The 20,755-nt window shown below is 56.4% G+C and overlaps 8 protein-coding genes across 8 annotated transcripts; 4 read left to right on the top strand and 4 right to left on the bottom strand.

Moving 5' to 3' along the window:
• Positions 1-52: 52 nt before the first annotated feature.
• On the bottom strand, positions 53-2,014 carry PHYSODRAFT_523651 (hypothetical protein; the record flags this gene model as incomplete). Its single annotated transcript, XM_009536727.1, has 5 exons — positions 53-296; positions 515-594; positions 662-725; positions 789-1,576; positions 1,682-2,014. The coding sequence occupies 5 exons, from the start codon at positions 2,012-2,014 to the stop codon at positions 53-55; spliced, it is 1,509 nt and encodes a 502-aa protein (XP_009535022.1).
• Positions 2,015-3,246: 1,232 nt separating this feature from the next.
• On the top strand, positions 3,247-4,680 carry PHYSODRAFT_521681 (hypothetical protein; the record flags this gene model as incomplete). The annotated part of the gene is made up of 2 exons (XM_009536726.1): positions 3,247-4,236; positions 4,369-4,680. The coding sequence occupies 2 exons, from the start codon at positions 3,247-3,249 to the stop codon at positions 4,678-4,680; spliced, it is 1,302 nt and encodes a 433-aa protein (XP_009535021.1).
• Positions 4,681-6,037: 1,357 nt separating this feature from the next.
• On the top strand, positions 6,038-7,653 carry PHYSODRAFT_564447 (hypothetical protein; the record flags this gene model as incomplete). Its single annotated transcript, XM_009536725.1, has 1 exon — positions 6,038-7,653. The coding sequence occupies one exon, from the start codon at positions 6,038-6,040 to the stop codon at positions 7,457-7,459; it is 1,422 nt and encodes a 473-aa protein (XP_009535020.1). The 3' UTR covers positions 7,460-7,653.
• PHYSODRAFT_564446 (hypothetical protein) lies at positions 7,632-8,196 on the bottom strand (the record flags this gene model as incomplete). The annotated part of the gene is made up of 3 exons (XM_009536724.1): positions 7,632-7,859; positions 7,934-8,011; positions 8,119-8,196. The coding sequence occupies 3 exons, from the start codon at positions 8,194-8,196 to the stop codon at positions 7,728-7,730; spliced, it is 288 nt and encodes a 95-aa protein (XP_009535019.1). The 3' UTR covers positions 7,632-7,727.
• Positions 8,197-8,424: 228 nt separating this feature from the next.
• PHYSODRAFT_347850 (hypothetical protein) lies at positions 8,425-10,306 on the top strand. The gene has a single exon (XM_009536723.1). It carries the CDS (start codon positions 8,452-8,454, stop codon positions 10,246-10,248), a length of 1,797 nt encoding a protein of 598 aa, XP_009535018.1. The 5' UTR covers positions 8,425-8,451; the 3' UTR covers positions 10,249-10,306.
• Positions 10,307-11,214: 908 nt separating this feature from the next.
• Positions 11,215-13,880, bottom strand: PHYSODRAFT_523343 (hypothetical protein; the record flags this gene model as incomplete). The annotated part of the gene is made up of 3 exons (XM_009536722.1): positions 11,215-11,404; positions 11,468-12,006; positions 12,078-13,880. The coding sequence occupies 3 exons, from the start codon at positions 13,878-13,880 to the stop codon at positions 11,215-11,217; spliced, it is 2,532 nt and encodes an 843-aa protein (XP_009535017.1).
• Positions 13,881-13,981: 101 nt separating this feature from the next.
• PHYSODRAFT_523501 (hypothetical protein) lies at positions 13,982-19,571 on the top strand (the record flags this gene model as incomplete). The annotated part of the gene is made up of 10 exons (XM_009536721.1): positions 13,982-14,083; positions 14,169-14,240; positions 14,318-15,336; positions 15,397-15,484; positions 15,554-16,428; positions 16,513-16,807; positions 16,885-16,925; positions 17,030-18,087; positions 18,199-18,784; positions 18,950-19,571. 10 exons carry the CDS (start codon positions 13,982-13,984, stop codon positions 19,569-19,571), a joined length of 4,758 nt encoding a protein of 1,585 aa, XP_009535016.1.
• PHYSODRAFT_564443 (hypothetical protein) lies at positions 19,537-20,586 on the bottom strand (the record flags this gene model as incomplete). The annotated part of the gene is made up of 1 exon (XM_009536720.1): positions 19,537-20,586. One exon carries the CDS (start codon positions 20,584-20,586, stop codon positions 19,573-19,575), a length of 1,014 nt encoding a protein of 337 aa, XP_009535015.1. The 3' UTR covers positions 19,537-19,572.
• Positions 20,587-20,755: the final 169 nt, after the last annotated feature.

The following is a 20,755-nucleotide window of genomic DNA, read 5'->3' as shown; positions in this document are numbered from 1 at the left end:
AACCAAGACAGCGAACAGTAAGGATACCCAACGTATAAGTTAAAGCTCCCACTCACCCACTCACATCGTTCCAACTTCCCCAAACTTTGCTCCTACCTCCAACCACCAGATGAAAAGTACGATTTGTGAGTGAGTAAATGTCGTGCATCAGACGTTGACCTGCTTCCAAATGCTCGGTGTGCTGCTTGGTGCGGAATAACGGTTGCTCAATCTCGACTTGATCACTTCGAAGCCGACGCTGCAATTGTAAGAGAACGGAAGGTGTCGATGACAGATACACTATAATCAAAGACATACTCGTTCATACATGATTGAAAGTCAGACTTACGGTTGGTTAGTGCACAACCGAATGTAGTTGGAGCCCGTACCTGCTAGATCCTCATATTCCTTGCGACTAAAGGTGACCAGCTCTGGCATGCCTAGATTTTCCAGTAGTGAGAGTCCCACGCGGCTGGCACAGTCAACCCAGGGTTAGCCAAACAACTTAGAAAAAAAACGCCGTACAACGAAGCACCTTGCGAAAGAGTCACCGGCTAGTGTCAACACAGGAAGTCCGGCATAAAGCGCGTCGGTCGCGGTGGAATGCGCTCCATACTACATGCAGGGGGCATTTGAAAACAGTAAGTAATATGTCCGAATTCAAAGAGATTATTCAACGTACAATAAAAGTGTCAAGGAAGAGCCCTCCCGTACGGTGCCGTTGAAGGTGTTCAAGCTTTGGGGTTCTGGGTTGGCAGTATACAGTTAGATAACTAGCTTCGCAACGTTAACGCTCGTATTCGACTCACCTGGACACAAATCGGATTCTCCTGGTTGAAATTCCTTGTGCTTGGGCCTCCCTCCAGAGGTTCTTCCTAATTTCATGACTCGTGACGGATTGAGTCATATTACCATCCAGCACGTGTCTTCCAGGGTCCAGCAACAACAGCGAACTCCGAGGTACACGCCGCAAAATGCCCATCCACGTGCTGAATACGGATGCCTCTAATTTGTCGATTTTGTTGAAATTCACGAACAAGAATCCATCGTCCTCATCTTCCTTGTCATCGTCAGCTCGCCACAAATCGGATCGACGAGATATCCTTTCGGACTGCCGGAGTACTTGTTTGTAGTAGTTCACCTGATAGGAGTGAGGCATCACCACAAGTTTTTCCGTAAATGCCGAGGCTAATTCTGCAGGAGGTGCCACGAACTTGTCGACGAGCACATAGTCCACAAAAGGTGCCCCAGAGGTTCCAGGATACACCAGATAATTTACAACGATTGGCGCAGGCCGGGCTGCCACAATTTGCATGCGACCTCTGCGCGTGTGTCCTTGAGCATCCATAACAATGTGTATATGTTCACTCCGAATTCGCGCAGCACTCTCTTCGAAGGACACTGTAGACAAATCGACAAATTTGTCGACACTCTCGACCACTCGCTGGCGGAATGCGCTGCCATCATCTCGTCCGTATCCAAACGCTACAATATTCATCGAATCTCGATCTCTGGTCGCGAATGTGCCCTCCATCAGGTGAGTAGTTGGGTGGTCCGAGTAGTCATACGATAGATATCCAACATTCAGCCTGGTCAACTGCTCGGTACGTTTGTTTTCGGGTGGCTTCACTTGAAACGCAGTCGATAAACTGTCGTTCTTCTTGTTAGCGAGATCGACATCGTACTTCATAGAGAAATGCACAGCCAGCGCTTTCCTTTCTTGAGGTGAAATCGGGTGTAGCAACGAGTCGAACGGCGTCAAGACATACAGATTGCCCACTGTCATTTGCAGGTTGGTCACCGTCGCCCACAGAGAGTCAAAGTCGTTTTCTGCGTCTGTCCACACGCAGGCGCTCAGCTTGGCCCTCGCCATGTGCACCATGAGATGCAGCCGTGACGACTGAGTCGTAAATCTGTCTGTGAAGATGATTTCTGAAGAGGAATTGATTTCTTCTAGTGCCCGCTCGTACCAGCTCAACGCGTTCACAATGTCGCTGGAGACTTCATAGGCTGCACCGACATTGCCCATAGCCATGATCCTGAGGTTCGCTGGTGTTGACGGCGAGTTAATCACATGCTGCAGCAACAAGTTAGCCTTCACTGCTCGATAACCCTAAATCAGTAGACAAAACGCACCAGATACTGAGGAATGGACTCGTTCACGTCGCCATACTGGTGATGAAGTGCGGCGATGTTAATCCTCGCTTCTGCCTGGTTCGGATCAATGTCAAGTGCCTGGTTGTACGCATCCCCTGCCGCCAAAATCTGCCCCACCCAAACATTTCCGTCAGTCTTTTCCGGCTAGCAACGCTGATAAAGTATCAACGACATACGCGCCTTGCCGAGTTTCTCCAAAGTCACTCCGAAGTCGAAGTAGAACGCTGCAGTGCGCCCTCTTTCGCCCACACGACCGAACAACGTCTCCGCCGTGGCGAAGTCTCCTCCATGGTGATATGCCAACGCCAAGCGGTGCGACAGGTCGCCCACCTCGTCTGTATCCATTGTATGCATTTGCAGCTCTGCAGCGTGGAGAAACTCCAGCGCCTTGGGGATCTCGCGCTTGTCCGTGTAGACTTCGCCGATCCTCTGCAGCACCTTGGGGTCTTCTGGTGTTTGGGCTAATACTACGTCCAGCAACTCCAATGCCCGATCAAAGTCCCTCCGTCCCTGGAAAATCGACGCCATCCCCACGAGAGCAAATCGATCTCCTGGCTGCAGCGTCTCAATGCGCTGCAGGACGGTCATGGCCGAGTCCAGGTCGTCGGACTGCCACAACTTGTCCGCCGTTTGCCACATCTCGTCGATGCTCGACGACGTTGCATAGCAGAAGAAGCCACAGCTCCAAAGCAGCAACGCAGTGAACCAGCGACGAGTTGACATGGATATCTCTTCAGCTTTTGACCTCCGTTTGGATCTTTGTTGACCCAGAATAAGTGCATACTAGGCCTCCAGTATTGAGCTGACTACTTATTGCGGAGCAGATACTTTGGATCATGAAACGACACAAAGCCGTTCACAACCATGGGCGGTACAGCGGTAGAAGTGAAGGACGATGCCAAGTTGGACTCGACGTCGCTGGCGGAACTATTGCGGTGCGTAAGTGAGGACTCGAGTGTGACCAAGTTGAGCTTGCGCCGCTGTGGAGTGACCCCCAGTCTGGCGGTGCAGCTCGCAGACTTTCTGGAGACCAACTCGACCCTCGCCCACGTGGATCTGTCCGGGAACCGACTGGGCGAGCATGGCGCGGCTTGTCTAGCCACGTCGCTGATGAAGAACCGTACAGTCACGACGCTGGTGCTGGCTGACTGCGGGTTGAACTGCGAGGCGTTGACGGAGTGGGTCGCCTTTTTCCGAGCTGGGACCAACACGACGCTGCGCTCCCTCAATCTGGCTGACAACCAGATCGACGACGACGGAGCTGGGGCTCTTGGTAAAATGCTGCAGGCTGCCAAGGCGCGGGGCATGAGCTTTGATTTGCGCGGCAATGAACTGTCGACCCTGGGGCTGCAGATGTTAGCCGACGCGATGAAGAATTCGTGCCCGACGGCAGTCACTGCTATTCAGGTGCAGAACAACCAGGATGACGACGAACCGGACGCTCTGTTGTATCGATCAAGGATGGAGTTTTACCTACGCAGGAACAAAGCAGCAATTGAGCGAGAGGTGCTCCGCGAGACGGTTATGTGGGTTGAAATGTCGTCGTTAGAGCTGGAGGTTTGCCATTTGAAGCACGTCGTACTGACGATAGCCGAGGCGGATTCTCTCGGTGCTGCGCTGCGTAATAACCATTCGGTTACCGAGTTGAGACTTGAAGACAATGCGTTGCCTGAAGAGGGCACGAGGCGTATACTGCGTGCACTGCGCTCCAATCGTAGCGTGCGGACTTTGTCTCTAGCGGACAACAACATCGGTGACGGCGGATTTCGTGCACTGAGTGAGTTGCTTCGAGTACCAACGACGGCGATCAGGACTGTTACTGTTGCCAACCCAACACAGTTGACCCCACGTCTCGAAGCCATCGCGCCACGCACTGGCAGCGCTTTGCACTACACTTTGGCCAACTACGCTCTTCTCACAGCACTTTCGCTTGCTAACTGTGGGCTGGACGATCTTATGGTTGGTGTGCTGGTCTCTGGTATTGCTTGGAGTGGAAGAATTGAAGCTCTCGACCTGCAACGCAACAGTTTTGGCAATCGAAGTGTTCACGTACTTGTGCGCATGATGCAGCGGTGCTTGAGGCTCTATCGACTGGATCTGGTACGATCATGTTACTCTGTTGTTGAAATCTAATGCGCCTACTAATTTGTTCCTCTTTTCTGTCAGTCCGGCAACGACTTTACTCCCGACGGTCTGCTTCCACTGCTCTCTATTGTTGCCTCTCACCCGCAGCTCCGTGTGCTACTTTTCGGTCGCTTTGACAGTTGCGAGCAGCACACAATGAACAAAATCGTCCAAGCAGCAGAGCAAAGTCAGACACTGGTACAGTTGGAGTTGGTGACGACGAGCCGAAGGACGAGCACGAGGGAGCGCATTGCTAGCCTCAATACTAGACTGCGTGCGGCTGACTTCGAGCAGGAACGGCAATCGCGCAAACACCAGCTAGAGATGCATGCGATGAGGTGCCGCCGACGCGCACTTGTGCATCAGCAGGCGAGAGAGGTGGCTGCTCAAGCACTGTCAACGTTCAAGCCGCTTGAGTGATGGCAGTGGATTCTCTTACCTCACTTGCATGGCCACTCAAGCGCACACGGGCGAGTGACGGTTTGGGATGTTGAGGGCGCCATAAGCGAGTTTCGTCGGCTAGTGCGAGACGGTGGACACGACGTGGAGGTTCTCCTGGCGACGAGCGTTTATCTGAAGAAGTGGCGACGAAACTCCTTCGGGAACACCTTAACAACTTCGAAAGTTTCATAATCGAGGCTCGCTACTTTGGAGATGGCACAGATCCGCTGACGACGGTCGATCTGTGCGTCACCAAGGCAAGATACCGAACGCACGAGGAGATTCTCATACGGATACAATGCCAGCTCCAAGCCTACGACCCCACCAACTTCGTCGCATGTGCTGAGCTCATGGACATGGTATGTCAAGGGACGCAGTATCGCGTCGTGCGTTATCCCGACACGGCCCTCGTGCCGAAGACTTCCCTGGCGGGTGAAAACCCCGTTCAGCCTCGACTGATAGTCGAGCTCGAGTTCTACAGAAGCTTGGAGGGGTCCCAGCAGTACTGTTGCGACTACTTCCAGTTGATCCCGCAGCTACGCGCGCTGCTGCTGCTCAAGATTTTCCGTCGTGGGGCAGATCGAACGTTCGCGTGCCTGGCGATTTTGTATCGCCGTGTCTTAGACAGCGGGGAGATCACGGTCGCAGATGTTGTGAGCTTTGGCAGCACCCCACTCAGTTCTGCCGCGAGTGGTAGACCCTTCTCCGTCGCAACCTGCCATTTCCTCCAGCGAGTTCCTGAATTGCCCCTGGACTGCCAACGATCGACCGTTTGTGAAGATTCCTGCCGCTGATCTGTACTCGAACGTGTCCGTGGGTGAAGCCAACCCGGAGCGAAGTGACCTCCGGGTCGATCTCTGGCAGATCGGCCTTTTGGCGCGGTTGCCATTGCTCCGACTCAAGAGCCACGAAGCGCTCGGTGGGTCAACTTCAACGCGTGTGCCACACAAAGAAAAGGATCGCTTCAGCTTTAACAAACCTCTGTCTCCTAATACCCGTCTATCTCCTTCCTACCGGTTTTACCATTTCGAGCCAAATACATACAATCGCTACCTGTCCGGATGGCTGCATCGGAGACGCGCCCCTTCCCTGGTCAGGATCTCGCTCGATGGGCAGCGCCAATTGGTCAGCGGAGCGGCGCCCTGCACAATTGCATTGCTGCCTTCAAGAGCTCAAAGCCGAGCCACACCCTCACACGTCACCCGCTCTCGAAGCTGCGGCCAGGATTCGTTCGGGCGCCCGCTTCCCCCTCAGTCTCGCAATCACGTCGGACCCCACTCGCACCCCCGCAGCAGCAGACATGCTCTCCGCCGCCGTCAGCAAAGCCTCCTCGCGCATGACCGTCAAGGCCGTGCGCGCCGCCAGCACCTTCCGCGTCGAGACGGACTCGATCGGCGAGGTCAAGGTGGACGACTCCAAGTACTGGGGCGCGCAGACGCAGCGCAGCCTCGAGAACTTCCCCATCGGCGGCGCGCGCGAGCGCATGCCCATGCCCGTGATCAAGGCCTTCGGCGTGGTCAAGAAGTGCGCGGCCAAGTACAACCTCGAGAAGGGCAAGCTGGACGCCGCCGTGGCCGAGAAGATCATCGCCGCGGCCGACGACGTGATCGCCGGCAAGCTGGACGACCACTTCCCGCTCGTGGTCTTCCAGACGGGCTCGGGCACCCAGTCCAACATGAACACGAACGAGGTCATCTCGAACCGCGCCATTGAGCTCGCGGGCGGCGAGCTGGGCAGCAAGTCGCCCGTGCACCCGAACGACCACGTCAACATGGGCCAGTCGTCCAACGACTCGTTCCCCACGGCCATGCACATCGCCGCCGTGCAGGAGATCCACCGCGTGCTGCTGCCGGGTCTGCACAAGCTGCACGACGCCCTGGACGCCAAGGTCAAGGAGTTCGACGACATCATCAAGATCGGCCGCACCCACACCCAGGACGCCACGCCGCTCACGCTCGGACAGGAGTTCTCGGGCTACCGCGAGCAGATCGCCCTCTCCATTGAGCGCGTGGAGCGCGTGCTGCCCAACCTGTGCAAGCTCGCGCTGGGCGGTACTGCTGTGGGCACGGGCCTCAACACGTCCAAGGGCTACGACGCCGAGATCGCCAAGATCATCGCCGAGGAGACCAAGCTGCCCTTCGTCACGGCCCCCAACAAGTTCGAGGCCCTCGCTGCCCACGACGCCGTCGTGGAGGCCAGCGGCGCCATGAACACCATTGCCTGCTCGCTCATGAAGATCGCCAACGACATCCGCTTCCTCGGCTCGGGCCCGCGCAGTGGCCTGGGTGAGCTGACGCTGCCCGCCAACGAGCCCGGCTCGTCCATCATGCCCGGCAAGGTGAACCCCACGCAGTGCGAGGCCATCACGATGGTGTGCGCGCAGGTCATGGGCAACCACGTGGCCGTGACCGTGGGCGGCTCCAACGGCCACTTCGAGCTCAACGTGTTCAAGCCCGTGATGATCAGCAACCTGCTGTCCTCGATCCGCCTGATCGGCGACAGCTGCAGCGCCTTCACGGACAACTGCATCGTGGGCATCGAGGCCAACCGCGAGAAGATCGACCAGCTCATGAAGAACTCGCTCATGCTCGTGACCGCGCTGAACCCGCACATCGGCTACGACAAGGCCTCCAAGGTGGCCAAGAAGGCCCACCAGGACGGCGCCACCCTGCGCGAGACCGTCATCGCTCTGGGCTACCTGACCGGCGAGGAGTTCGACCGCTTCGTGCGCCCCGAGGAGATGGTGGGCCCCAACTAAGCTCCCTATAAACTCCCTCCTCGGCTGACTGCATAGCAGCCAGGACGCGCAGAGCGCGCTGCAAACGACGGGTCCGTCTCGCCTTCATCTCGCCATGTGTGTTTGACGTGGTAGCTCGACCGTTCGTCCGACCCAGTGCACTTGTGTAAGAACAGCAACAAAACAAGCAAATAAACAACAAAACTACAGACTACATACACGCACCATCAACTGGCCATTGCTCTATCAGTCACACAAGCTACAGGAAGTGGAAGTCGTCGCTCAGCGTCTACAGCTCTGTCCGCTGGGCATCGGGCGTGGCAACGGCCGTCACTGTCGGCACTGACAGCGTCGTCCTCCGGCGGTCGCTAGAGCTCTGCATCGCATAAATAGCGGCTTGGAAAGGAAGATACAGCGCGTTCTGGCAGCGAAAAATGACACACACAAGCTCTATCAGACCCTGCCTGCGTCTTCAGCTCTGCTACAGCCACTCACCAGCTGCCTCTCGGCCGTGCCCAGCTCCTTGGACAGCTCCACAGTTTGTCGGTTGAGCTTGGCCAGCACCTGATTGAACTGCAGCAGCACAGAAGCAAAGAGCACAAAATGTGTCAATGTCAGAGAATCTGCCAGTCTATTCGGTATAGCTCCCGCCTCAGAGCGCGTTCCGAGCGCGCGCTCACCTGCTGCATGGCGGTGGACACGCTGCCCATTGCCTCCAGCAGGCGCAGCTCCTCTTCCGCCGCGTCCTCGCCCTCCATCCAGCGCTCGCCGTCGCTCTCGTCCATCGCCCTCTTCTGAACCTTCTCGCGCGTCTAAAAAAAGTTTGTCGGAGTGATGGTCTCCACAAAAACCCCACAGTCGCCGTTCCTTATTGGTCAAAACCCCGCTTCAACCTCTCTCATTGGCTGAAACCGCTTCGATAATCAGATGCTTTTCAACTGGGGAGAGGTCTGTCACAAAATCTTCACATTTCCACATCGATCACTAAGACCTCAAGTCCTCCACCTCTAGCCATGTGGATGCAGAAGTCCGTCGGGGGCGGCGGCTCCTCCAGCTTCTCGTCGAGCGGCAACTTCCACGACCGCAACCGCTTCGGCTCCCCGTACGGCCAGGGCGGATCCTACGGCGGAGGAGGCGCCAGCAGCGCCGCGCACGACGCCGGCGACTGGAAGAGCAAGATCCTGGAGAGCGGCCAGTGGCTCGGCGGCAAGGTCATCGAGTACGGCGGCAAGCTGGCGCGCGGGCCCAACTCGGACGCCATCCCGGAGCACTACGCGCAGCAGATGCCGCGCAATGACGGTCGCGCCAACTGGATGGCGAATATCCGCAGTTCGTCGTCGTCCTACTCGGGCGGAGGCGGCGCTGGGGGCTACAACGCCGGCTACAATGGCAGCGGAGGGGGTTACCAGAATGACTTTGCCACGGAGAGGCCCAAGGCCTACTCGGACTACACGAGCAACGCGTCCAAGGCGTACGAGCCCAAGAGTCTGAGCTCGACGGACCACCACCACCACCACGGCAAGAGTCGCCACGCTAAGAAGAAGAGCGACTCGAAGAAGAGTAAGAAGAGCAGCAAGAAGAGCAAGAAGAAGCAGCAGAGCGAGAATGAGTCGGAAAGCGACGCGTCGCAGCAGAGCGAGAGTGAGGAGCTGTCGATTTCCGAGTCTTCCGAGACGGAGTCGGCGGATGAACGACGTCACAAGAGCAAGGCCAAGGCAAAGAAGAAGAGCAAGAGCAAGAAGCAAAGCGGATTCTACTCGGAGGAGAGCGAGAGCGACGAGGAGGACAGGAAAAAGGCTCCGGCCAACTATTCGTACTCCTTCGACCCGGCCAAGCTGCCGCCCCCGCCTGTCGAGGAAGAGAAGGAGACGTCCAAGAAGTCCAAGTCCAAGTCGAAGAAGAGCAAGAAGGAGAAATCCGGCAAGAAGTCGCGAACACGGCGGCAGTCGATGGCGTCGACGGATGACGAGTCAACCTCGGAGCAGGAGAGCAGTCGCAAGGCGAAGAAGCGCGGAAGCAAGAAGGCGACTGCGGCCGCGGCTGCTAGCAGCGCGAGTGTCGATCTGTTGGGCGTGGATCTGGATGTGCAGCCTGCGGCCCAGCCCGCCAGTGCTGCTCAGGAGATGCAGCCTTCGATCTTCGATGCGCCGCAGAGCCAAAACCCTCTGCAGGATCTTGCGGGTCTGAGCTTCGCACCTGCTCCCGTCCAAGCTCATGCCCCTGTGCAGCAGTCTGTATTCGACGGCAGCTCTCAAGCCCCAGCTTCTAATGTGGCAGCTCAGTCGCAGCAGCAAGCGGATGCGTTCCGCACAAACCTCCTGCCGGAGAACAACATCGTAGACTTTGACTCTCTGGCGAGCGAGAAGAAGAAGACCCTGTCCGCCAACCCGGAGGAGAAGCGGACACTGAACGACTTGCAGAAGGCTCGCGGCGCTGATCAGCCCACGCCTGTGATGGCCATGCCGATGCAGGGACAGCAGCAGATGCAGCCGAACATGATGCAGCTGAGCATGAACATGAACCAGCTTCAGCTCACCGACGGCTCGACGGGCATGCAGCAGCAAATGTATCCGAACATGCAGATGCCGATGCAAGGAATGAGCCAGCACCAGATGCAGCCTGGAATGATGATGCATCCGCAGATGAGCATGATGGCGCAGCCCCAGATGATGAACATGCAAATGATGCAGCAGCAGTTCGCGCAAGGCGGCGCGTCCATGGGCCAGTCGGCAGGAGCGCAGCCTTCGCAGGCCATGATGAGCGGAGCGTCTTCCTCCAACAGCTCAGATCCGTTCCACCAGCTCCCGTAAATGTGAACATGACGTGGGATGAAAGCCAAGTTGACTAGCTACAGCTTTGTGTCTTGTCATTTGAGTACGATGAGCATGTTACCCGTTCCAACTCTATCCTATCCGAAAAACTTCCATCTACAACTCGTGTTCAAGCATGTATGGGGCTTTCCATGGCCCAAGCCAATTGCAGCGAGAACTCCACCTAATATCCCCGGGACTCGCTATCTGCCGAGTCACCTCGAGGCGCTCTCCTCGTGCTCGGTTAACCTCGCCACCAGCTTACTAGGCAGTCGTTCAGCTTCTTAGGGAACACCGGGCAGCGTGGGAAGCCTCCAGCGAGAGCGCTCTCCACCCAATCGACACCGCCTCCCTCCCCGAAAGGAGAAGAGGCGCAAGAGGTCTCGAGCGCTTGTCGGCCAAACGCGCACAAGAACGAATAGATTCATGTATTGTATTGACTCGATGCATGTCTGGAGCGTTTCATGGTCCGAGCAAATTGCAGCAAGAACTCCACACAATATCTCCAGATACTTCGCTATCTGCCAGCGCAGCCCGAGGGGCCCTCCTCCATGCCCAGGATCTCGACAGGGTATGCCGCTTTTCAGCAACTGCCCCACCCACCCAGACACCAAGGCAAGCAATCCTCGGCAGAACTCTACGCCCAACCAGGGGCGCCTTCAGAGAAGGCGCAAGAGGCATCAAGCTCCTGCCGGCAAAAGCACATACAACAAGGGGCACAACTTCCTGCGACGTACGATTCTTCGCGATGAAAATGGCATGAGGATCCCCTCAGATCTCTCGGATTTAGTGCGGACGTGTACTGACCAGTCGTTTTGCTAAATTCGATCTGAGTGGTTACCATATTCTAAAGGTGTTTGCAAAGATATTTTCAAAGATCTCGGTATGTGATTTTTAAGGCTATTATATTTCTGATCCCTGTCAACGTCATTCAAACTACTTTGAAAGGGGATCTTGTCGGAATGGCTACATTTCGTCTTCAACGTTGTAACGCGCGTCGATGTCGTGCAGCAATGTCTGCGTGTGCAGGTACGAGTTGTACAGCGCGTTCTCGTCGTCGGCCTCGACGCAGGCGACGTAGAGCTCGCGGAGGAATGCGGAGTATTGAGTTTCGTCGGCCTGTTTCACCAACTGGCCGATGAGCTTGGCCATGAACCTGAGCACAGCAAACAACACTTGTCAGCCTTCAACCAAGTGAAAACAGTGCGTTAGCACTTACACAGCGATACGGGTGTCGCAAGCTTGCAGGAACGGAGTCAAAGCTGTCAGGCCCCCGAGCTTGGCGAGTGCGGTGTTGTTATCCGACAGAGCATCGGTGAGAATGAGCGCCGTGCACGCTGCAACGTCCCCGACCAGAGACCTCTCCACTCCACAGCAGACCCGACGACATTCAATAGACTGGTGGCTGTTGGAGCTCTCGTGGAGTACTCTCAGTACGTGCAACAAGAACTCCGTGTCAATCTGCCGCAGCAGAGATTTGTCCAGTGCCACGTCCCCATTCAGCACCCTCGACGCCAACGAGTCCGACCACGCCACCCGCTTGTAGGTGTCTTCGTGCTGGTTATCGCTAGAAATAGAAGACGAGGAGAAGTCCCTCTGCTGCCATCGCTTGTCGATGTATGACAACTCGCATTGGCAAATATCAAGGATGAGTAGCATCACGGGTATCAACACTGCTGGTTCGCTCTCTTGATGATCGAGAAGCACGCGCAAACACGTGTTGATCTCTTCGATCGTCGTCACCTCTGCTTTACCCGACTGCACATAGCACATAAGACACCATTAATCTACTACATCAATAGCCACGCTAACGAGAGTCTCATACTTACGCTGAGTTGCAGCTTTCGTCTAACAAACAGTGTCAACACCCTTGCAAAGGATTCACGGAGTGCGGGAGGGTTTGTCCGCGACGCTAACTCCCAGAATTTCGCTTGAGCTGCTAGGCCGATCTCTCCCCCTTCGTCATAACAGAACGTCTCTTCAAGCTCTTCTCCAGCAGGGGGACTTTGAGCAGCAGCTTCAGGCTTTGGGCGGACTAGAACTGCTTCAGGGTGCTTGCGGACGGACCCTATAGTCGTGGTTGCCTTGCTGTCATACGACGTGAAGACGTCGTCGTCCTGTCCGTACGTTAGAAGCTCCGCCAGCCAGCGCTCACCACGATAGCGTTCCACGGCGCGATTCGAGAGCAGCTGCTTGGACACTTGCTCGAGCACTTCTTCCGAGATACTGCCGTTACTATGGCTCTTGGCCACTTTGATAGCCTTGTCCATGCTTGGATTCACGCCGAAGTACGCGTCGATCTGAGTGAGCAAGCGGAACTGGTTCACGAACGCATTGAGCTGCTTCTCCGGCACCAACGAGCAGCTCGGGACCAGTTGCTTCACAACCCGAGCGCTCGAAATATATGGCGAGAGTAAAGCCTGCCGTATGCCAGTGGACGGGTCTTCCCACTCCACAAACGTGCGCCATATCTGATCGAGACCTGCCGTGCTGATGCCTTCCCGGCTGCCAGTGCGTCGGAGCTGCTCGCACACTAAGTCCACAAGAACCATGCAAGCCAAGCGCTGCAAGCGAGCGATCGGAGCGTTGTAGAAATGATACAGCAGCAACTCGAGACTCACGTATTGCTCCACCGCAGCGACTGGCAGGCCACAATTCCAAACCGTGTGGTCCTTGCTCGGTTGTTGCCACTCTGGACCGACCGATTTCCCGGCCGGGACGACTTTGAACGCGTACATCGTCGCGACAACGAGCTCAATCGCCTTCTGCTGAAGCTCAGAATCTATGCGACTTCGGTTGCTAGCCTCAGCCACCAAGAAGAGAAGCGTGTGTTCATCTAACGCCCTCAGTCGGTCCGAGGAGTAGCTCCCGTTCGCCTTCTTGACGAAAAACTCCAGACACCCGACCGCTTGTTCGACCCAATCGAGACCACGACGCCTACCTCGAAGGCTGGATAACAGTTCGTCCCCTAGAGTCGTCGTTGACACCACGACAGCCTTGCCCAGCATCTCTCGGAGCAGCTTGAACAAATTAACATCGAGGTGCTGAGCTCGAGCAATCGACGAGTCTTCCAACGACGACAATATCGCTGCAACTGAGGCGATGCTTGCGTTCAAGAACAATGTAAACGCTAGACAGCGCCACTGCTCGGTCGGCCGCACCGCCAGCTCCAGAAGCTTCACTCTCACACCCGAAGCGTCCAGATCTCCACGGTCACCACTCAAGCAAGCGTGCGTTAAGGTCCTCACTGCAGCTTTGGTAAGTAACTCGGCGTACTTTTGCTCCCGAAGCGAGAGTATCACTTCGTCACCGCGTTGGTACAGTTCATGCAGCTCGCGAACGATCTCTTCCAGCTCGTCCCATGTCGGGCTCTGCCCCTTTTGGTTGCTCGTAGCTGATGGGATAGCACACTCTGCTGCTTCTTCGCTGTGAGGGTGGAGAGCTCGCTCCGTTGCTGCCAATTCACGAGCCAAATCATGGAGGTTGGTCACAGCGAGAGTTGGGCCTTCGGCCCCTAGTCGTCGACTCTTGATAGATTGAGGCCGTGCTCCTGGCGGTTGGCTGACGTATCCATTGCAGCGTTGAAAGAGGCGAGAGAGCAGCTCATCCGAGTCTTCTTCATGCAGCACCATGGCCGTCGAAGAGGCGGTGGAGGAGTGGATAGATAACTCGCTAAAAACGACAGACTCTAGTAACTTGGTGTCGTTTCACGGTTCACAGATTTGGGGATGCAATGGACGCTGACTCCAATGCGGTGACCTCCGCTCGCGAGTGGGACGCACTGAAAGACGAAGATGTGACGCCACTGCCGGCGTCCAAGCCCCACGTCGTGTTTGTACGATCAACTTGGCAATCGGAAGTTAAAGTGTCCATTTTGTTGTTGATAAAGCATGACGTTAAATTGTTTTCCTTTGTTGCAGAGACTCCGACGAGATGAAGACGAGAACGTGCCGTGGATCGTCGAGCTCGTGTTCCTCCTGTTCAACGCGCAGGTGCAAGACACAAACTGAAAAATTGGCTTCCAATCGGACACTTTGATTGACACCATGGGCTTGAATTAATCGTTCAGGGCGATGTCTTGCAGGTTGTTCGTGGTGCCCGATCTACCGACACGTCCTCAAGGAGCCACCACACCAGCTCAAGTCCCAATGCTTCCTTCTTCGGGGAGGACAATTTCCGAGCAACCCGCGCCAAGTCGAAGGAGGCGAACGAGCGGGAGGTTGTGCGGTTCTCCATGGCCAAACTGCACCCGTATGTCGAGGTCGTGGGCTGCTTGGTCACGTACGCAGAGGACGAGATCGCTGGATCCCCTCAGCTGAACGCGTTCTCGCTCACCTGCGACCTGCACGCAGTCGACAGCGCTCAAGCTGAAGCCGAAGCACAAGCACTGGCTGCAGGCGGCAAGAGATTCGTGTTTGATGCAGGGGAACGCATTCGTTTATTCGGAATCTCGCACGACCCGAAATCTGTACGAAGACAGATCGGCAAGCAGCCGAATGTCGTGGTGCTGTGTAAAATCTTCCGACGCCACGGGAACCACCACGACTGGGCCTTCCACGCTGCCACCGACGACCGCAGCAACGTTGTGGTCCGAAGCGCAGTCACGGCGTCTCTGATTGAAAGCATGCAGATTTTCCTCTTGGACCTCATGCCCGACATCAAGATCCCCAATCGGAACCCGCTGTCGAGCGTTGCTGGGATCTGTGCCGCTCTCAGTTGCAACGAGTTCCTCGGGATCGAACGGTATTTCCCCGACGACGATGGGCTTCCCAAAGTCGAGTTTGCTCGACTTCTGCTCTGGGAGTTGATGCGCAGTCGACCGAGTCTGATGCAGCATCTCGGCCGCGCGACTGCGTTGGTTGGTCTGCTGTTCGAGATGTTTGAGCAGATCGACATCAATGGCGATGCAGTTGTGGACTGGGAGGAGTTCACGTCGTTTTGTGTCGCGATTGGACTGGTGGCTACGCGGATACCTCATGACGAGAATGATCATGACCAGGGACAAACCCACGGGGATCCGGATGATGCCCCTCCGCGATCGACGATAGTCTACCGGCAAGAACCTCTCAGCAGCGGCACGGCAGCACGGTACGAGGTGTTCATGTAGTAAATTCTTGCTATATTTTACTGACAATTGACATAATACAGGACTTTTCCGTACCAAGTGAGCAAGTTGAAGGCCTTCCCACAACTAAAGCGTCTTGCACTGATCGAACACAAGTCTCCACGCATTCTAGTACGTGAGATGTGATGCTCAAGTCTGTATTGAGACTGCAAAAACTTACAGAACTTTTTTTTGCTGTAGATGTTCGACCTCGACATGAACTTCCTTCATGAACTCAACTGCAGCGAGAAGTTGGCTGCGGAGAAGAAGGCGGGCGAGAAACAAGTGGACGTGTTTGACTCTCTCGAAGTTATGGACGCCGAGCACGTTCCGTCTCGGAACGCGTTGGCCATCGCTAGCAGCGACCTGTGCATCTCGCTCTGGTCGATCATCGACGCCACTGTCGGCTCCTACGTCTTCAATGGAAAACTGGTCGGTCGCTTCCCAGCGCTCTTCGTCAAGTGGTGTCCCCCTCCACTCAAGCGCTTGTTTGTCGCTGGCGGATCCACCGATCAGGTTCAGCTCTGGGACCTCGAGGTACCGATGCACGCTGGTGCAGCCCCTCCACCGCCTCCGATGCTTCTCCCCCGACATCACACGGAGCGCTTAGCTGCGTGTTTAGACATCCCAGAGACGCCCTACGTTGCTACGGCCTCGTTCGACCACACGATCACGGTCTGGGAGACTGTAGCAGGCACCAATTCCTCTGTCGGAGGCCCATCCGCTGTGTTAACCGTCTCGTTCGTACTGCGAGGCCACCAGCAAGCCGTCTTGACGCTGGACTCCGCTCACACTTTACTGTTGAGCTCTGGGTTCGAGTACCAAGCCTACTGCTGGGGGATTCCCGGTAGAACGCTCAAGACGAAGTTGGGAGGGCACCACCACTGCCTGATGGGCGCCAAGTTCGTGTCTTCTTCTACTTGTCTGGCGGTAACGGGGGATCAAAGCGGACATTTCAAGCTTTGGGACATCACGCGCTGCGCCAAGGGCTTCTCTGGGAACCATCTCGCCTCGATGCTGCAGACTTTCGAGCTCCACACGCCCAATTTGTGTCGCTTTCGGATGTTCATGACCTCGTCGAACGGACCAGGAGGGGGAACAAGCTCCGAGAAGGCTCACGAGCCGCACCACGAGCCAGCAGCGAGCATAGCGTCTGATAGCCCAGCGTGCGATATCATCACGGGGAACTTGCGCTTGTATCGCTTCAGTGCCGTGATGCAGTCGGTCGGACAAGAGGACGCAGCGGTGGACGACTCGCCTGGCACCGCCCCCACACGGTTCGTGGTGTTCAACACCGTGGCCAATACGTTCGTTGGGGTCGTCGAGAACCGCATCACCGTGTGGAGTGCCAACTCGGGGGCGAAGATCGAGGAGCCGGTCTCCATCAGAGATGCTGATGTCTGTGCTATTGCATTTGATAGCCCTCGTGAGCGAAAGCTTTACGTGGCGACAAATGTACGCATCTCGTTAGAGAAAATGTCTAACGAGGCCATGCATTGCAGCTAACTGTGAATGACTGTACTATTATACAGGACGGTGCAATTCGACTGTACAACCCGGTAACTGGAGCTTTGTTGACGAAGACAATGGTGCACAACGGCACCGTCACCTCGCTCGTGTTCTGCTCTCATGCCAATGTAAGCTCCTTGTATTTAGCAGATAGTATTCCAGCTCGAGTTCTCACTCGATGTGTTTGCAGTGTTTAGTATCAACGGGCGAAGATCGGATGATCTGCGTCTTGGATTCGCCGCCAGGAGAGTCGAATCTGGAAGTGGTGCACTTTATAGAGAAGGCGCACAAGTCGAGTATCACGTGCTGCACGTGTTCACCTCCGCCATCGTCAACCGAGTTGCATACCACGAGGTTCGTCGCTACAGCGGACGACGCTGGCGGGGTACAAGTCTACGATCTCCGCCGTATCACGCTGTTATTTCGTTGCGCTTCTGTCCACACTCGAGAGATCCGAGCGCTTCACTTTCCCCCTGCAACGCCCGGACTACTAGTCTCCGCCGACGTGACAGGAGGCATCTTCGTCTGGCCAACGATCGGCGTTCGCAGCAGCATCGCTTACCCCCTCATGCGACTCGTGATGGTCGAGTCCACCCCGTCCCGGCCTCTACAAAGCAAACTCGAGCTGGACGGCGTCACTTCCATTTGCTCGACCAGCGTCTCACCTGAACCATCACACGCAGCTACCAGTACACACCCAGAGATGCTGTACGTTGGCATTGAAACGGGCCAGATCTTCGCTTGGGATCTCCGCTTCCTCACTGGGAATCCTCAGTCTGAAACACAACCAACGAGACGCTCGGCGATTCTGCGTCGTCGATCATCCAACGCACAGTACAACCACGTTGACATTCAAGCGATTGAAGGGGGAGTTGCCAGTCGTCGGGCGTCGATAGTCGAAGGACCAGCAGCTCTCCCAGTGGTGTCGTCGACCAAGTCCTGGATGGCGCACCATGCCGGTGTCTTGTCACTGCAGAGAGTTCCGTGGCCTGGTGAACTGCTCTCGTTAGGCGCCGATGGCGTGGTCAAGATCTGGGACCAAACAGCAACGTGTGTCGGCCACATCTTGACCACAGGAGAGCAGTCGTCTGCCTCTGCTTCGGCCTGGAAGTTCGTCCGTCGCGATCACACCGTGGGTGGAGACAGGAAGGAGCTGTTCGAACGCATCGCCCGCGAAGTTATCGCCAAGCACCAGCGTCGCCTGAAGAAGGAGCAGAGGAGGCAGCGTAAAGCAGGACATCAGCAACAGCCTCAAAGCGATCAGGTGGCTCCTGATACTTCCTTCGCTACGCCGTCGTCGCTGTTGGAGGCTGAATCTCCGTCGAAGATGACGGAAGCTCCGTTGTTCCCCGACGCGTCGACGGCTTTGACCCACGCAGCGAACGTCTTGCTAATGCAAGCGCCGTTCTCCGTGACTTCGGTCACTTCAGGCGTTCAACATGGGGTCTTTGGACCGGAAGAAGCGCAACATCTCCGTTGTATCGCGAAGAACTCAACTGCGTTGCTGGCGGACGTCGCGGACAAGAAGAAGCGCGTGGCGGCGCTCGCTCCGCTGTTCTCCACGCCGGAAGAAATGGGCAGGGCGAGGGCCAAAGCGAAGGCCAAAGCTCGTGCCATGGTGAACCACAGTCCACAACCAACCCCGGAACTCTCTTCAGCAGCGTCGAAAACGTTGACCAATTATCCTCTGGAGGTTGAACGTCGTGCGGCTGCGGTGGCTAAAGCTTCGGTCGGAGCCTTCAGGAGGTTAGATGTCGAGCCGTCCCAGTTCTTGCGCGATAAGCTGCAGGACGCTGCCTCCCCATTGAGCAAATCAGTTAAATCCACACCAACGAAGCGCCTGCAACTGCAACGCTCGTCAATGGAGTCGACCGGTTTAAACATCAAAATGGACGCGAGTGTCATCGTCCTCGCTCGCAACGTGTCTCTCCCCAAGCTCACACCGTCCTCATCCGCTGTACAAGTGCAAGAACTCGACCATCCTGATGCTTTATCATCTTCTCTAAACTCGAGTGCATCGGCGCCAATACTACAGCAATCCACAGCCGAGTCGCCGCCTACCAGCCCGGAGAAACTGCGTCGCAACAGCAACATCGAACGCAAGATCAAGTTGTGCCAGAAGATCGTCGCGAACGTCTGTCTCTTGAGTTCCAAGCCTAAAGTGCCTAAAGAACACGCAGAGCAGCGCCAACCGATATCTCCGACTGCGAGCAGTATGCGTCGCTCTACATCCACGCCAGCATTGTCACCGGGCAAGAACCCGTTCGGACCTCACTACACTGTAAAACAAGTCGAGCAACTCGCTGTAGGTCTCGCTCGACTCGATGAAGACGGATCCGGGGACTTGAACCAACAAGAATGGACGCAGTTGGTCAGGTTCTGCGGTCTCGAGGGCAGCGACCGAAGGAACAGCGCTACGAGCGTCGAGAACCTCTTCTACTCCATCGACAGGGACTCCAACGGCACCATCAGCCTCAAAGAGCTGCTCCCGACACTTGTACGTTATGAATATGGCTATTGTATTATCCTTGTTTGTAGTATCCTAACACCTTTTCATGCTTTTGTATTAGTTCCGCCAAGCTTCACCCGAGCAGCTCCAGCAGATGCGAACGTTGATCCAGACGCGCATGAAGGTGCTGCGAGCAAGACGAAGTCGAGTCAGAAGCAGCAGCCCCGCCCTCATCGAAGAAAGCGACCAATAGTCTCCTGATCTACTTCATCATGGCCGTAGACGCAGCGATACAGTCCGGAGACTCGGCCACGAGCGTTCCAATAGGGACGCGGTGCAGCTCCCCCTTGGCGTCATGCACCAGCACGGGCGTGTCGAGGAAGCCGAACTCGAAGAAATAGGCTCGTGCGCGTGCAAACGGCGCGTGGAGGATGCCGAACTGGTCCACCTGCATCAGGAACTCGGGCTTGGCGGGTTGTTGCGTATTGTACTGCTTGTCCTCGACGAACGGGATGAGCTTGGAGATGGCGTCCAGGGAGCTGCCGTACTCGAGCGTCTTGTGTTGCCACGTGACGCGCACGTCCCCGTCCGAGAACTTTGTGCCCGCCGCGTACCTCAACGGGAAGAGGTCGTCCCTTGAGTCTCTCTCCGTCGCCTTTAGAGCTCGCAAGTACACTTCCTGTTCGTCCGGAGACATGCGAGAGAGCTGCAACTTGATGAACGGAGTGACGAGTGTCTCCCCCTCTTGCGGTTGCAGGTTACTACTACTACTGCCAGCGAATTGGCAGCAAAAGTTGCGGGCGAACGGCAACACTTGAGTGCGGGGCAGTCGGTCGTAGAGCGACGGGAACGGGTACAGCTCCTTCAACGTGGTGACGCACGGGCGGCAATTCTTGGCGCGTGACACGAACGGCGTGTCCTCGCTGATCAAGGGGCTGGAGAGCAGGAACTCGCGACACAGAGTGCCGGGTGTTAAACACTGCGGCGAGTCCGACACGATGTAGATCTTGCGCACGCGCTTGACGGGCAGCAGCTGCAGCTGCGCCATGGCCGCGCGCTCGGCGCACGTGGCGCCGCCGATGTTGGCGCACTCGGCGTTGGCCCCCACCACGAACTTGTCGGCGGTCTGGCCGTCTACGTCATCGTCATCGTACGAGAAGAGCGCGAGGACTCGGAAGTTGGAGAGCAATGGCGCATGGGTGAAGTGCTGGTCGCGACGAGCTTCCAGCAGGGACAGGTACTGCTCGTCCTCGGGGGTTAACAGAGCCTCGCGCATGGCAATGGATTGAGGGGGGGGGTGAGAGTGTGAGAGGTCGCTGGTGGAGAGACGCGGAGGAATGGGAAGTGATGCAATTGTGGTGGGGGATTTAGAGAGGAGGATGGAGGGTAAGCATTGCTGCGTTGACTTGACGCATCTGCTGCAGCGTGAATGCATGGTGACGTGC

This window comes from Phytophthora sojae, assembly GCF_000149755.1.
Source record: "Phytophthora sojae unplaced genomic scaffold PHYSOscaffold_9, whole genome shotgun sequence".
In the NCBI taxonomy this organism is placed as follows: domain Eukaryota; phylum Oomycota; class Peronosporomycetes; order Peronosporales; family Peronosporaceae; genus Phytophthora; species Phytophthora sojae.
This window is presented reverse-complemented; position numbering and strand designations above follow the sequence as displayed.